At 43.4% G+C, this 15,223-nt stretch overlaps 1 protein-coding gene across 8 annotated transcripts in view; it reads right to left on the bottom strand.

Annotated features, from left to right (window-relative positions):
* Window positions 1–15,223, bottom strand: part of LOC119178803 (proteasome adapter and scaffold protein ECM29) — an 881,180-nt gene that overhangs the window by 98,953 nt on the left and 767,004 nt on the right. For all 8 annotated transcript variants that reach the window (XR_012895350.1, XM_075895092.1, XM_075895224.1 and 5 more), the window contains one exon: window positions 10,038–10,081. Coding sequence is in view for 7 of the 8 variants with exons in the window: in XM_075895092.1 (XP_075751207.1) it covers window positions 10,038–10,081 (44 nt within the window). In the remaining variant the exon portion in view is untranslated. The remainder of the gene's footprint in view (window positions 1–10,037; window positions 10,082–15,223) is intronic.

Here is a 15,223-nt window from a genome sequence, read left to right as displayed (position 1 = left end):
GTGTGCAAGGCCACAGTTGCATTCAAGCACCTGTTTCTAGCAGGCGTACCACGCACGGATTCCAGCCATTCACAATTTTCCATTTTTGGCCATTTGTAAACAGCTTTCAGTATTTTTTTTTCTTACAAGAGTTGTCAGCATTTAGAACAGCTAGATGGTTCCTTGCAGGAAAAACCAGATGCACAGTTTGTGGAAAAATTGCTGAACTGGAAAAACCAGATGCACATTTGTGGAAAAATTTGTGAAATGTTATAAATGCACTGTGTGATTGATCGATTCACTAACTGATGTGCCCTGTTATGCCTTGTCTATCTGGACAAATGTACTTGTAATTTTTTCATTTATTTAGTTATTTACAGAAATACTGCAGGCCACAGGGCTCATGCAGGAGAGGAAATACAAAAGCATGAAACATTGCAAAAGAAAGGTAGATAGCAAGCAAATAATACTAACAGAATCTAGAAGAACTGAAAGTAATACAATAGGAGAAAAGGCAATACAAATAGATGAGTGTGAATACAGTAACAGTCAAAGAAATTATCGAGCGAATCAAATAGAACCAATTATTATTAACAATGGGACAAGAGACTGCTTAAAAAGTAACCTACGAGGAGGCACTGGACTATGCTAAGGACAATAGTTGGCCAGGAGACAGATCATTCCAATTTGTAGTTGTTTGCGGAATATATAGAAAACGTACGAGCATGACGAGTGCGCCTCAAATAAGTATGATGCGGGGTCGAGCCTTAGCTTTCGATTAAGCAAATAATAAAAAACTTTAAATGTTGATCCTTTCACAGGGACTGCAATCAAAAAACCTGCTAAGATTAATAAATAAGCCAACCTGTCCATGAAAATGCGCACTAATGTCATTACTGTTCCAAACGATCAAGTCCACAGTGCCCCTAAGGAACGTTTCTGATAGGCCATGTATTCCAAGTAAATCTTGCAACTGAAGGGTGAGCAAGGGAGGGACACCACCACATCAAACACCGACTTGGCTCATCTAGAAGGGACACAATCTGCATTGCCGGATCTTTTTTCACAGCCTGTTCACCAGATGGTGCTATGAATGAAGAATCTACAAAGGAGTACAGCTGCGGGCTGTCGGTCGTTGCATGCGCCAGGAGCCCCAACCCTTGCCCAGCGTCGACTCTTCCTTGTCCTTGTCGGGAAAGCGGGCCAAACAAAGTGATCGTACTGTTGAGCTGGCTACAAAAGCAGCTTCTATAGGTGGCTCATAAAGCTCAGTGAAAAATGCCAAGTGCCAGCAATGAACAATTTAGACGCACAGCGGTTGCACATGTGGTGTCATTTCTCCTTTTAGGCGTCTCTCAATTTTTATTTGCTAGCTTCATACAGCACTTGGCCTTTCCCGATATTTTGTCAGTGTGCATGATACAAAAAGATTAAATCATGGATTCTCATGCCGATAAAAACTTTCTAGAAGTTCACCCATAGCTGACTGCAAGCTGGTCTTTTGCCACTTGTCTGACAACTGGTGTCATAAGAACAGTGAAATAAAGAGCCCGGTCAATTGAAAAAAGAAAAGCAGTGCAAGTTGGCAGACGACTAGCCTTTGAAGGAACATTCTACATTTAGACGATTCAGTCTCCCATTTCTATAGTAATTAAAGTTCATATTAATCACTTTTGAATACACAGATGCACTTATCCTCAGTAATTAGACAAGTAGCACACACATTAAGTGATGGCCTAGCGTATGTCATTGGTAAATGCACAAAATATATATATATGAAACCCGAACCCCACGGGTTAATTTTTGTTATTTCCGTGCATAATAGGCGCACTCTAAACTTGACCGTGATCAGTAGTTCTGTACCCAGTGATGCCATCGAAGTCTTCCAATTTGGAGCAGCAAAAATTTCATTTTAGAGCACTTTGGAGCAGCAAAATTTTTCATTTGCAGCACTTTGGAGCAGCAAGATTTTTCATTTTGGAGCACTTTGGAGAAATAAAATTTTCCATTTTGGAGCAATCTGGAGCAGCTAACTTAAAATTTTGGAGAAGAAGCACGCTACATTTACGTTAAAAGACATGAAAAATCATTCTGAGGCACTTGTGAATAGCTAGAAATATGTAGATTCATTGCAAATATCATGGAGCCAATAATCTTACAAGCACTCCGTATTTCAGTTGATGATGCAAAAATAATGGGCTTATGCTGTTGAGCATTCTCGGAAAACTTGTAGGAAATAAACAGAATACAAGTTGAATAAAATAGTAATTCATGAAAGAACAATATAAATACACCTATGTGGTTATCCGCAGATATGGTAGACAAACGCTGTGATGTACAACACTAGAGACTCGCACAGTCCCAAGGGCATTTCCCTAAGGTGACTTGAAGAACAAAAAAAGGTTCTTTTTCTTCACAACTGATTAGACTGATGAGCGTAATATGACATCATTCAGCTTGTTTCAGAAAGCCAACCTCCTCCGGCACTCATCTCTGTGCTGAAACTACACAATTTAACAAACTTCACTTTGCTTTTGCAGCAATATTTTATGTCATCAGGGCCTGCCTACACTCCAAAAACCCCCTACCATGTCCGCTAGAAAGCAGTGCATAAAAAAAATCTCATAGAGTACCTTATGTATACGTTTAAGACTTGAGACACCCCGAAGGCAAGATCCATTTTGTTTTTAATGGGATAGCAATTATACGGACATTCGCAACTGGTTTTTGCCGTTGCCAGAAATGTAGCCAGAAATTAAAAAAAAAAGAGGGGGTGCACCTTGATCTGAAGGGGGAGGGGGCAGACAAAAGATTATTTTGCACTATATATGCCATGTCAAAAAAAAAATTTGGAGGTGGAGAGGCACGTTCCTGATGTGCCCCCCCCCCCTCCCCCTCCCCCGCTACGCGACTGGCCATCATGTTTTGTGTAGTGTAATGACCAGATCGATATCATCCCGTGGCGCATCCCGTTTTACATGCAGTTAAAAGGGCGCGGGCAGGTGCAACGAACGTGACTAAAGCAGAGATAAGAAGAGCCGACCTATCTCCTTTCGATTGTTACTCAAGCAGAGAGGAATGCGCCCCCTTGTCCAAGGAACCGGAAGGACAGAGCTAGGAATGCGAGGGGGGGGGGGGAGACATTGTTATGAGCTTTGATTTTAAGGGTGTGATCGCTGGTGCACTCGCTATCTTCTACCTTGTACTCTCAAGGTGAACAGGCTGTGTTAAAAGTGCTTTGCTTTATAGAGCGGCACTGAGCCTTCAGCGCAAGTCAGCCTCATCATTGTTACACCCTTTCGAAAGTCCATTCGTACATGCTGTTCGTGCTGTACAGATAGAATCACACTGGTTTAGAGCAGCATAGCGCGTGCCAGTCAACACTGTTGTTAGCCGTGGCTTCTATCTCCCATTAGCTACAAGCTTTCGTTGATGTTCACATTACAACAAGAGCCTAACACGCAGTACGACAATGTTTGGTGGCATTATGGATTCTCTATTTACATATTTCTGGACAAAAAAAAAAAAAAAAAACCCCAGCTGGAGCGATCGGCTACACAAGTATGCTTCCATTTGTATGTGCATCGGCGTGCAAGAGATGTTTTGGGGGTCTCTAGTGACCCAAGTAGCGGATATCGAACACTGCGCATGCAGCAAGTTTTCGCGAGTCCCCGGACCTTGAAAATGGCAACACTGCCGCTAGTGTTTCTCAGGGATGATGTCACGTCTTATTATTTGGTATAACAATACAATTTGTTGGTATCGCATTCACTGCTCAGAGCGTAAGTGAAACTAACAAATTGTATCTTATTTTAGATATGATATCGTATAACTCAAAAGAATGCTGGCTAAAAGGACAATGATCACTCTAGTTGCTGAAGCCTTCATGCTGTCACTTATATAAACACGATGCAGATGTCAGTTGTTAACGAGCAGTCTCATTACGTCTTGAGATAGTGCACGCCAGCTACTTCAAGTGACGCAGCAGTCTCCCCTCCTCGCCTCCCTTGAAAACAAAGCAGTGAATGAGATGCCAAGATGTTAATTTTTTTAACCATCAGCTATTGACCCTAGAAAGTGAGAGCCGGACATGTAACAAGGCGTAGCCGATCTACAGGCCTTCCAACGCCAATGCCAACAGCGATGGCCTCACTACAGCTGCGTGTATTAAAACCGAATTGCGGCTGCTACAACCAGGAGGCATGCTTTTATAAATGAGATGACATTTAAAAAGAAAGCATGCGAGAAGTTTCCATTTGGACCCTAGCAATCTCGAGTTCAAAAGAGCAGAGTTATTTAGGGGCTTTTACTGCCACAGCAATTATGAACACAGATCTGCTGGTGAAAGGAATTATGAAAAAGCTCTTCTGTATGATGATCCATGCATAAAGTATATTAAAAAAAAAGTGTCAACGCGTTCCCACTATTTACGTGTTCTTCTGCAGACCCGAAGCACGGAAAATTAGATTGCAACGTTCAGACATAGACATCAACTGACATTCTGGTGGCATGGGTGCAGTTATTAGTAACAATTGCTTTATTACATGCCACGCAACTCTTCTATGAACTATCAGCAGCGTTCCTGGAACGAACGATGTGCGCTGATGAATCGTTGCCACAGTTTCACGCTACCGACTGGACTAGACATCATGAGCCCCTGTCGAGAGAGTGTTTCATTGTTAGGCAAACTTGCACAGCAGAGTTGCCTCAGCACCAAATGTAGCATCATGGATTTTAGGACGCATGCGCAACAGCAGTTTATTCAGCGTATTAGAATAGGTACATGATTGTGACTTTGGCGGCCCAAAGAACAAGGTGCACATGCATTGATGCGCCGACGTGGCTACTTCTGGTGATAGATGCTCCCAAATCCGACTTTGGCGCAGTTTGGCACCATTTAGGATGATATTATCAGGATAGCGCAGTCAATCTGATTTGGCGCACTTTGGCGCAGGAGTAGGATCACTGTGTACCATAATTGCACAGTTACAATTCCACGTCCCCCTACGTTAACTGGAGCAAGAAAAAAAAAAGAAAGAAGCCCACGGCATCACTGCACTAGCCGCACACATTCCACATGGAACGTGCGATCATGGCCTCATTAAGTAAGCTTTCAGTTTCCTGCCAGGAAAAGTGTCATTGTTATCGGGTTTGCTACCTTGTAGGCAAATTTAAAAGCTATTTTCAGCTTCCCCATACAAGCTTTTGCCTTTGCTGCCACTGCACAGACTTGCACAAGCTCGGCGGACTTTTGTCGCCGTTGATTTCCCAGCCGCAAACCTAAACATTGTATCATGCACGCTACTTGTGTATCAGTGCAGGAGTACGATCTTTTTGATGCCTAATTTTCGTGTTGTTTTAAGTTGGGGTTTTTGTACGGAATCTTTGTGGTGGCTCTACTTGAAGAAAGTGGGGCATGGGTAGGGCTTGTAACACTCGAATAGTGGTTTGTGATTCGAATGCAATGTCTTTGGATATGGGGTGCGAGCCCGTGAAATCAAATGATCGGTACCGTTCAGCACACGAAATTTCAGGGCTGGCTTGAAGCTCAACTGGTGAACTTCTGCGATAGCACTTCCTTTCGTACTTCTTTTTTCATGTTCGTTTTGTTGGAAACGTGGATCTTTGGATGGCAATTTCTGGAAATTCCAATGCTTATGAGCACACTGCATCGCATGCCTCGATTCTCGTACACTCAAGACTGCTTGCTCAACATGTTTTACGCAAGTGTAGCCTATGAAGAAGGTTATTTTGACAGTAGTGTGAATATCGCGACTTTGGCGACTCATCTTATCAGTGGTCTATGTTGTAGTTTAAAACAAAGTTTTCAAAAATTTTACCCCGGGCAATAGGTGCACCCCGAACGTGACGGGAAAGAAAGTGCGTCTATTATGCGAGTAAATACAGCAGTATGTGACACAAGTCTGCCTCAGGCTTCATACATAACAAACAAAGGAAAAAAAAAAGTTTTTCCGCAGTATAAGTAGAGTCGAACCCACATATAATGGCCCCACTTAAAACGAACTTTCGCTTAAAATGAACAATATCTGCGTGACCGTGAAAATATACATTTGTTCAATGGCACAAAATCACACAACGAACGTCTCCAAGCCCCGCTGATCGGTTACAGTGAATGGAGTCAGCCATCTGCCGACTTCCCGGGAAACCAATTTCGACCCTCGATCAGGCATTGGCGAGGTGCCGAAACATTCTTATTGTTAAATGCCGACCCCGCCTCTACGACCCTCTAGTTGCCGCTCTCCCCAACCCATAGAGGAAAGAAAGTTGTTCCCTTCCTCCATGTCACGACTGCTTTTTTTTTACGCACTCCTCCGTCCTTTGTCCCCCTGCTACTTTGAGCACCCCGCATTACCAGACGAGGCCCGTGTTTTTACACTGATTGATTGATTTGTGGGGTTTAACGTCCCAAAACCACCATATGATTATGAGAGACGCCGTAGTGGAGGGCTCCGGAAATTTTGACCACTTGGGGTTCTTTAACGTGCACCCAAATCTGAGCACACGGGCCTCGACATTTCCGCCTACATCAGAAATGCAGCCGCCGCAGCCGGGATTTGAACCCGCGACCTGCGGGTCAGCAGCCGAGTACCTTAGCCACTAGACCACCGCGGCGGGGCGTGTTTTTACACTGCCATGAATCTTTCAAAGACCGGATGGCCGTCTACCCTGTTTTTGATCGCTGGTACTGACGTTGGCGTCGCCAGCCTGGAGTGACCAGACCATTTGCTAACATCGTCGGCCACCAACTCCATCCGATAGCCTGCGTCTAGTGCACGCACGTACGCTACCCCACCGACTCTGATAATTTGCGATTCATTTTGTGTTTAGGACTTGTTCTCGCTCACTTCACACTCAACTAAGCATGCCTTCCGCGCACGTGCAAAGTGCAAAAACGGCTGTTAGTTAGCGCGGAACAAACAGTGAAATATAGAAGTTCGTAAGGCCACGCGAACTCGCCAGTGCAACAAAACGATTTTTTCATCACAGCCGCCGATTCTTGGAACACCACCACGCGCACCAATCCAGGCAGCCATGTTTTGACTTCTGCGCGCGCAGGCACTCTTTCCAAGTTTTCTACGTGCAAGTTTCGCAGACCTTTCAAGCAAGCTACCCAACCTGGCTCCTTCCGTGTGTTTTGGTTTTCAAGGTCGCCCTTCCGCCGCATCCTCCCCTCTCTTTATTGCAAGTTCTTGCCCTTCTCTCGCAAGTCTGCTTTCCTCTTCTCTTTTGATCACAACTCCTTCGCCCGTCTTCATCGCTCCGCGATGCCTGCCACGCTCGCTCGAATAAGTTTCGTTTTCTGACTGGAAACGGATGCAGAGCTGTTCCACGCGTTCTGGCATGTTTGTCGCGTGTGCGCGTTTTGCTCGCTCTTGGTGTGCGTGTGTGGTCATGATGGCCAACGGGAGGACTGGCACGCTTTTTCCTGCTGCTCAACAACACATCGAAAGTGTGACCGCTTGGCTTGAGCGTAATCCGCGCGTTAGGTGCCGCGTTGCGGAGCGCTTGCTCATAGCTATTGACCACCTGGCAGCCAACTTGCCGCTTCGGGCGTCCCGGTATTCAGCTGAGCGTGGAGATGATGAATATTTCGTGGGCGGCAGTGACGGCTACATGTGCGCGAAACTGTTTTCGCGAGGCCGACTTTCTCGACGTCGGGCCCGATGCTGAGCCTGAAGTTTCCGAACTGCGGCAGCGATTTGTGGCAGCGCGTCGTTGACTCCGACCTGGGAGAGCGGGTGGGACATCTGTTGCGATGGTTTAATTACGGCCAATGATAATGCCGACACTGCAGAATCGTGCACGAATTGGGGCATCGTGAATGAAGTACGTGGCGAGAGCGATTTGGAGGAATCGGATTGCAAGAACGACGAAACTTTGGAGCCAGTGCTTCATGCAGCTTATGCCACGAACCTCGGTGAACGAGCACACTGCCGTTTTAAGTGAACTCGAGACTACCCTTATCGCTACTGCTCTTCAAAACACGTTCATCACACACTTTTTGGGGCAAAAAAAGTTTGTATTTTGACTTGTAACGTTTTTGAAAAGCTGTGTTTCATTTACTACGAACTTCGGGATACAGCGAACAGATGCCCCGTCACGCTGCTCAGGTTCGTTATGAGCGGGCTCGACTGTATTTCAGAAAATTTGGGAAACAAAAAAGTAGAAGTTTTATATATGGCAAAAATAAAAACCTACTCTTTTTATGATTGCTCTGATTGAGTCATGATTAGATACCACATTTTAGACGAATGCCTATTTTGTTCCTTGTGTTCCCGTCACTCCACTTTGATATATGAGCATGAATTAGAGGCCAGCAAGGGCCTTTACAGTGTTTTTATAGTGGCTCTAAAATCCTATCTTTTGTGTTTGTGCCAGACTATATATCCGTTGATCGAACAAAGCTAACCAGACTAAAACATCCCCAAGGGCTTACAGAATACTGGTTCAACGTAGATTCTTTCAAGTATGCTTTTTTTCCATTAGCAATAAGGGATTGGAATTCTCTAGGCAACTCAACAACTGGTACCACGAGTTTAACAGAGTTCTGAAGGCTGGTAGAGAAGAAAATTGACATGATGTGACCATAACTTGTTATCACCGAGTGAATGTGTGTATCAACTCATTTGTGTTTCATCTTATCACTAAATCATGAAGTTTTGAGAAGATTTATAATGAAGAGTTTTTTTTCTGTAACCTGTAATATCAAAACCTGTATGGTATGTAGCTTTTGTAAAATGTATGCGTTCCTAGTTCATACTTATTCAATGAAGAATATATAACGTGTACTACACTCCACCGACTGTGTAACCCCACATTTCCTGAAAATCTCTGACATGTACTTTGTCTATGCCCTTCCTGCGAGAATCCCGTGAGGAATTGGCAGCATAATTAAATAAATAAATAAAATAAACGACTAAGTACCTATAAATGCCTAATTTGAAGATGGTTGGCTATGTGAATGCCATTCGATCTCAAATTTCTGTATTGAGTGCAGTTTTAGACTATTATTAACGTGATAATAGCAAAGAACTCACTTTTCAGAAATTCTGGTGTTGACATCACCGTTGTTGGCTGTGAGCAAAAAATCAGCGGTGTTCCGTGGCCAAAATTCGAGACAGATGCAAATAAAAAAATCAAACACAAAAAATTTCACCTATAGTAGAAAGGAAACCCAAGACTTTTGTGTCACAGAACCACGGCTGTGCTTAAGAACACTCCATGAACATCGTCACGTAGTGCGAGGAGTGTCCTTAGCATGACAGAAGTGTAGTTTAGAGCTGCATACCACTTGCAAAGCACACTGACATAAACAACAGTGTGTGCAGCTGCACAGGTTGTCCTTCTACAGGCGCATAGTGGGCACCTTGATAACTCGCAACAGCACTAGCAGTGGGCATTCTCGAATAGTTTGACAGGGCCATTATGCAAGTGCACAGATGTTCCTTTTCTATCTATGCTCGCGATTGAGAAGGCTATGCACACAAGGCTATCTACTCTTGAAGGCAAAGCTCAAGCGTCCTCCCAGTATTTCATGCTACTAGGGAACAGTGACTGTTGACTGTTCGGAACTCTAGCAGGTGAAACCTGGTCTTCTTTTTCAACCAACTTCTGGAAAACATCCGCTAGCAGCAGTGAAGGCAGATGCGCTGACCCATTGCTGCGCTGAAATGGCACGAGCGGTTGGTGAATGCGAAACTATGGAACAAACAAGGCATCCCACCTTTCTGGTTTTTTTAACGATCGGACTATCTACTCCTGTGCTTCTCATTTCAGCCAGATTAAACGGAAACCTGCCCTAGAATGCGTTGATTTACACTTCACTCACCATGCTACAGACTAAATGGAGGGACTGTATTTTGCAACAGACTAAATGGAGAGACTGTATTTTGCAAATCATTAGAAAAGAAAGGACAATTGCATGGCTATGTTCAACTGTTCACACCTTTGTGCCTTCATAATTTTTTTGCTTTCCTGCAAAATGCAAATGTGATTCTGATGGCCACACCAAATGTGAAGGATGCTCATGTACTTACATGCAATTACTGCATACAATGGACAAGGCTTTCAGGAGGGCCTCCTGAGAGATGAAGAAAATATACACACAGCAGATAATATTACATGTTTTTGAAGGAACCATAAGAAAAAGACGTGACAACCAGGAAACAAGATAAACAATAATAATATTTAGGGCTACAGCGGTTGATTACATGCCTACACTTAAAAAAAATTGCAATGTTGCCTCATGATTTAATCATGCCTAAGCAACAACAAAATTTTTAGAGCACCTGCAGTATCATGTTTCAATAAAGTTAGACCCAGCACGGCCAATAGAAAACAATTACTTTAGGTGATACCTCTGTGAAGTTGTCATTGGATGCATCATTGTACGTATATGAGTGAAAATGTAGTACTGTTGGCATAGTGTATATAGCCATGGCTTGGGGTAAATGGTCGAACATATTGTGAAACTGAAAGTACCATATAGACCACTCATATAGTATGTCACCTGAGTCACGAATACCTGCGCTATACACGGTTCAACACTACACTCAAACCCCATTATAACAAAGTTGCATCTTACTCTAAAATAAGTTTGTTGTATCCGACATTCATTATTTGATTGATTTGATTGATTGATATGTGGGGTTTAACGTCCCAAAACCACTATATGATTATGAGAGACGCCGTAGTGGAGGGCTACGGAAATTTCGACCACCTGGGGTTATTTAACGTGCACCCAAATCTGAGCACACGGGCCTACAACATTTCCGCCTCCATCGGAAATGCAGCCGCCGTAGCTGGTATTCGAACCCGCGACCTGCGGGTCAGTAGCCGAGTACCTTAGCCACTAGACAACTGCGACGGGGCCCGATATTCATTATAAAGGTATATTCCTAACACAATATATCATGCAATACAAGAGTTTATTTACTTCGTTATAACCGGTATCAAGTTATACATGGTTTTTTACATCGAGGTTTAAGAGTGTAACCAAAACAACATTTTTCAAGGTGCACAAGTGTCAAGATGAACTTTCAGGCTAGTTGGTTCGCATTCGAAGTAAAATAGCACGAGAGAGGACAACAGACCAGACGAGGAGAAGGACACGCACACAGGGCATCCTTCTACTCTGCTGCCCATGCCAATGCTGCTTCACAGCACAAGTGTAAAACAAGAACAACAAGCAGTCGCGTCAGTCCTACAATCCAGGCACACATCTGGGCTGTAAGTGTGAAACTGCTAAAATTTGCAAATAACGTCTTCAGACCTGTGGTCCTACCATAACAAACTCGAGAAAAAAAAAAGTCACAGTTTAGTCGCAAAGGCGAAGCGATGAGCGCAATAGCAACAAATTGGAATGTCACGCGCAGATTGGCAAGCAGATCAAAACGTTCCTCGTGTTTCACAGGCACAAATGACCCACTAACGTAGTCACAGTTACAGATGAATGCGAATAAGCGTCTCAGTTGTTACTTTTCTGTTTCTGAAAAGCGCGCCCTTTTCGCAAATTGAAGCGGTGCAACGATTTCAGTGACCTTTTTGCGCCCGGCAACTACAACAGAATCGTTCCCACGAAATCCAAAGGCTAGTCGATTCTCCCCTCTGCAAGATAAGGGCGCGCACTCGAGTGTGCACCTCCTTATTTTTTACACGGGCCTAAGTACGCGAGAGAGATGAGAGCTGCCGTGCGCTCACTGGGCCATCTTGCTGATAACGCTGAATAGTACCTCCCTGAGATGCCTGCCATTAGAGTTAAGTGGTAGATATATATAGCTTGCCGTTTGAACATAGCAGAAGGTACCTTTCGGTGGCTCAGTGGTTAATGCCTCGCACTCACAAACACCGAGGTCTCACGATCAATTCTGCGCACCGGAGTCTATTTTATGAATTTTTTTCTTTCTTGCGTTTTCATATATATAGATACGTATACATATATGGTGCATGACATTGATGCCCACGTCGACGCCAGCAGAAAAATCTAGCCGAGAGTGTCCATATAATTGCTATCGCAATAAAAAGAGCCACAGCCGTAAGCCACCGACCAACCATTCAAATCTTCTAGTTAATGTGGGCTTTGCTACAACACTACACTGCACAGAAACTATACGTTTTTCAGAAACTATACGGTTTCGATTTTCTGGGTGCATATTCAATGTTGAAAAAGAGATGACCACGAACCACCAGTGTTGCATACGCGCACACCCGTTCTCGGTGAAAATTTAAGTTGTCTCTTTTAAATGGAACATGAAAAATGTTTTGTTGACTCTGCATCAAGCCACAACATTGATAGCTTGTGGCCACAACTGATAAGGCATCTAGCACCTGTTAGCCCTTAGTGCATGGGTTGCAATTAGGCATGTTGCTGCTGGAAGCTTGCCTTAGACACCAAGAAGATTAGGCATAGAAGAGATCCCACTCACAAGCTAAACCAAGGGAAACATGCATCAAACAAATCTGCCGTTTATGTCCGAAAGAACAGCACTGACAACTATCTCCAAAACGCCTTCCAAGCCGCTAAGCACACATGATGGTAACAAAGGTGAGAGCTTGATTGTGTCTTAATTGGGCATGTGCAGATATTCGAGCATTTCGAATATTCCAATGAATGTTGCAGTATCTGAATTCACTCTAACATATTTAAATTACTCGAAATTTCGAAGCTCATGGAATGAAGGTGTAAATGCATATAAATCACATGTGACCCAGGTAAAGGTGGTTCCACTGAAGTGGAGGGGTGCTATTCGAAGCTAGGCCCACAGCTGGAAACATCACCATCGATGTGACATACTTGGAGGATCACATGGTTTCAGCATCGGCTGCTTGAGAAGTGTTGCTGCATGCTTCGAAAAAGAGTTTCACGTTCAACCGTTGTTGCAGTTGCAGTTGCACTATTTAAGTGCAGAGGTTTTCTTGTATATGGAACACTGTTGAACTCAACCCAATAAGACCACAGGCTCCCTCTGAATGCAACGAACATGGTGTGATCTGTGCCAGAGCGCCGGACTTCTCAGTCTGAACCAGTACCGATGGGGCCCCAAAACTGCATGAAGTGTGGGATGTGAACCGAAGAACCAGCGACCAGTCATTAGCTATGAGCTGTGTGCAACAAGCACTTCGACGAAGACTTTGCTACTGCGTCGAGCCAACGATATTTGGTGGGTAGCAGACTCTGAGATCATCGATTGCACGTGCTTCCTGCTGGCAAATGGTACTTATCTCTCGCAGAAAGAAAAAGGTGCAACATTTCACGAGAAAACAATACCATCTAAAAATTTTCTGGTGGAAACTCTTGATCACTGGCTTCATACTTAGCGTCAATAAATTCTTCTACAGACACTGAAATCATTGTTTATATTTTGTTTCAGACGTTTCTTTCAGCACTGTAGGGGCTGCAAGGCCCCTCAGCCAATAGCAAGAGCGATTAGCTCCTGCACATGTATTCATCTGCTCACTGTCACTCACTGAATTTGTCTGCACGCTCATTGCAGTTAATATGACTGGTTTATCAACTTCCAAATACAGTAAAAAATCTGGAACAAGCAATTACACCAAGCCACCAACTTCGGCTCTTTCGAAAAATTTGATAACTTAGAGATGTGACATTGCGCAGTCTCACTCAATGACATTTCTTATACACCTATATATTTACACACATGTGAGACCAGTGACTGGGTGATAAATGATAAGAACTGGTGAAACTGGTGACCTTGGAAAAAAATGCACTCAAATCAAAGTGCTCAACTTATTACATGGGGAACACTGATTGTCACAGTTTCTTTCTAACACAATTTTCACCGACTAAGCTTGTGTGAATAGTGAATTTTAGATTCAAATCGAATAGTGATATTGGTGAAATAATTTGAATTGAATTCGAATAGAACATATGATGTATAAAGAAAAATAGACATATTTATCATGACCTAACTAACCTGCAAAGTATATTTTTATTCAAACAACGCCTCTATGCAAGAAGCTTATTGCCTTATGAATTAACTGTCGCAAAAATTTTTAGAATCTGTCCAGTATGAGCGGAGTCGCAAGGATTTGCCACATGCTGCTATAGCACTATCTTCTCGTAAAGACGAAAGCGCTTCAAGCAAAGCTGGGAGAGATGTCATGTATAGGGAAAGAAAATACGTCACGCGTGTGTTGTAACCTTGACATTCTTTCTCTCCCTTTTTTTTTTTCCTTGAACACATAGCTTTCTAGTGCGATCGCACATCTACATGTGGTCATGTCGTAACCGCCCGCAGCAGGCCCAGTAACGACCAAGCACCCAATGCTCAAATCAGCGAATGGCTGGTACAATGGCTGTGACGAGCGATTTTTGCCATTGTGGCGTCATTTGCCAAGAGAAAAGAGCAATTTTTACCTCACTTTGAGAATTTACTGTGAATTCCAGGTCATCTACTGCGCTACATTATATAGCTCGCTTATTCTCAGTAGCCCCGACTACCGATCGGCAGCGTTGACTAACCATGCTGAAGACATGTAGCAGGGCCCCTTTAAATTTGAAATAAGGCTTTGCAGCAAGGCAAACTAACCCTGAAGAAGTGCTTTCACGGTTTAGCACCACTATACTGCAGTGAAACCACCTGTACAAACAGTTACATGCGGTTTAATATACATCTATTCGCTCATGTCGAAATATTTGATAATTTAAATTCAAATTAAAATGAGTTTGAATACTCTACTATTCGTTCAGATATTTGAAGCAGCCGAACATTCACACAAGCCTACTGTCGACACATTCTTTCGAGTCTTCCGCTGCAATGCTCCATTCCTCTCTTTTTTTGTTTTCAACGAAGAAGAATCCAACATGAGCGAAACGCTTGGCAAAGTCGCAAGTCCGATACTTAGCGATACACTGTTTTTGGTCTGTAAACGCAGCCCGAGCACTGCCTCGCTGTATTAGGCTTAGCAGATGCAGTTAAGCCAACAGCATATCTTGCTAGTAATGCCAAAAGGTATCTGATGCTTCATCTTTAGAGTAAGATAAAACAAATCAATGGCTGATTTCACTAGTTATTTGTTGCTTTTAGCACAGTTGGCGTGTAGCAAGAGCAAGTTCAGATCGAAGTGGGCGGTCGCTTCTCCTAGGGCAACAACTAGCCTGACGTCACGGATTTCAAAGTGCATTTTTTGTGTGTTTATTTTCGTATTTCGGTAACAAAGGCTCAATGAAGTTTACTAAAACTTAATATTTTTAATTTTAAGT

The sequence above is a fragment of the Rhipicephalus microplus genome, chromosome 1 (assembly GCF_043290135.1).
Source record: "Rhipicephalus microplus isolate Deutch F79 chromosome 1, USDA_Rmic, whole genome shotgun sequence".
NCBI lineage: Eukaryota > Metazoa > Arthropoda > Arachnida > Ixodida > Ixodidae > Rhipicephalus > Rhipicephalus microplus.
The sequence above is the reverse complement of the archived record's forward strand: the minus strand, read 5'-3'. Positions and strand labels throughout refer to the sequence as shown.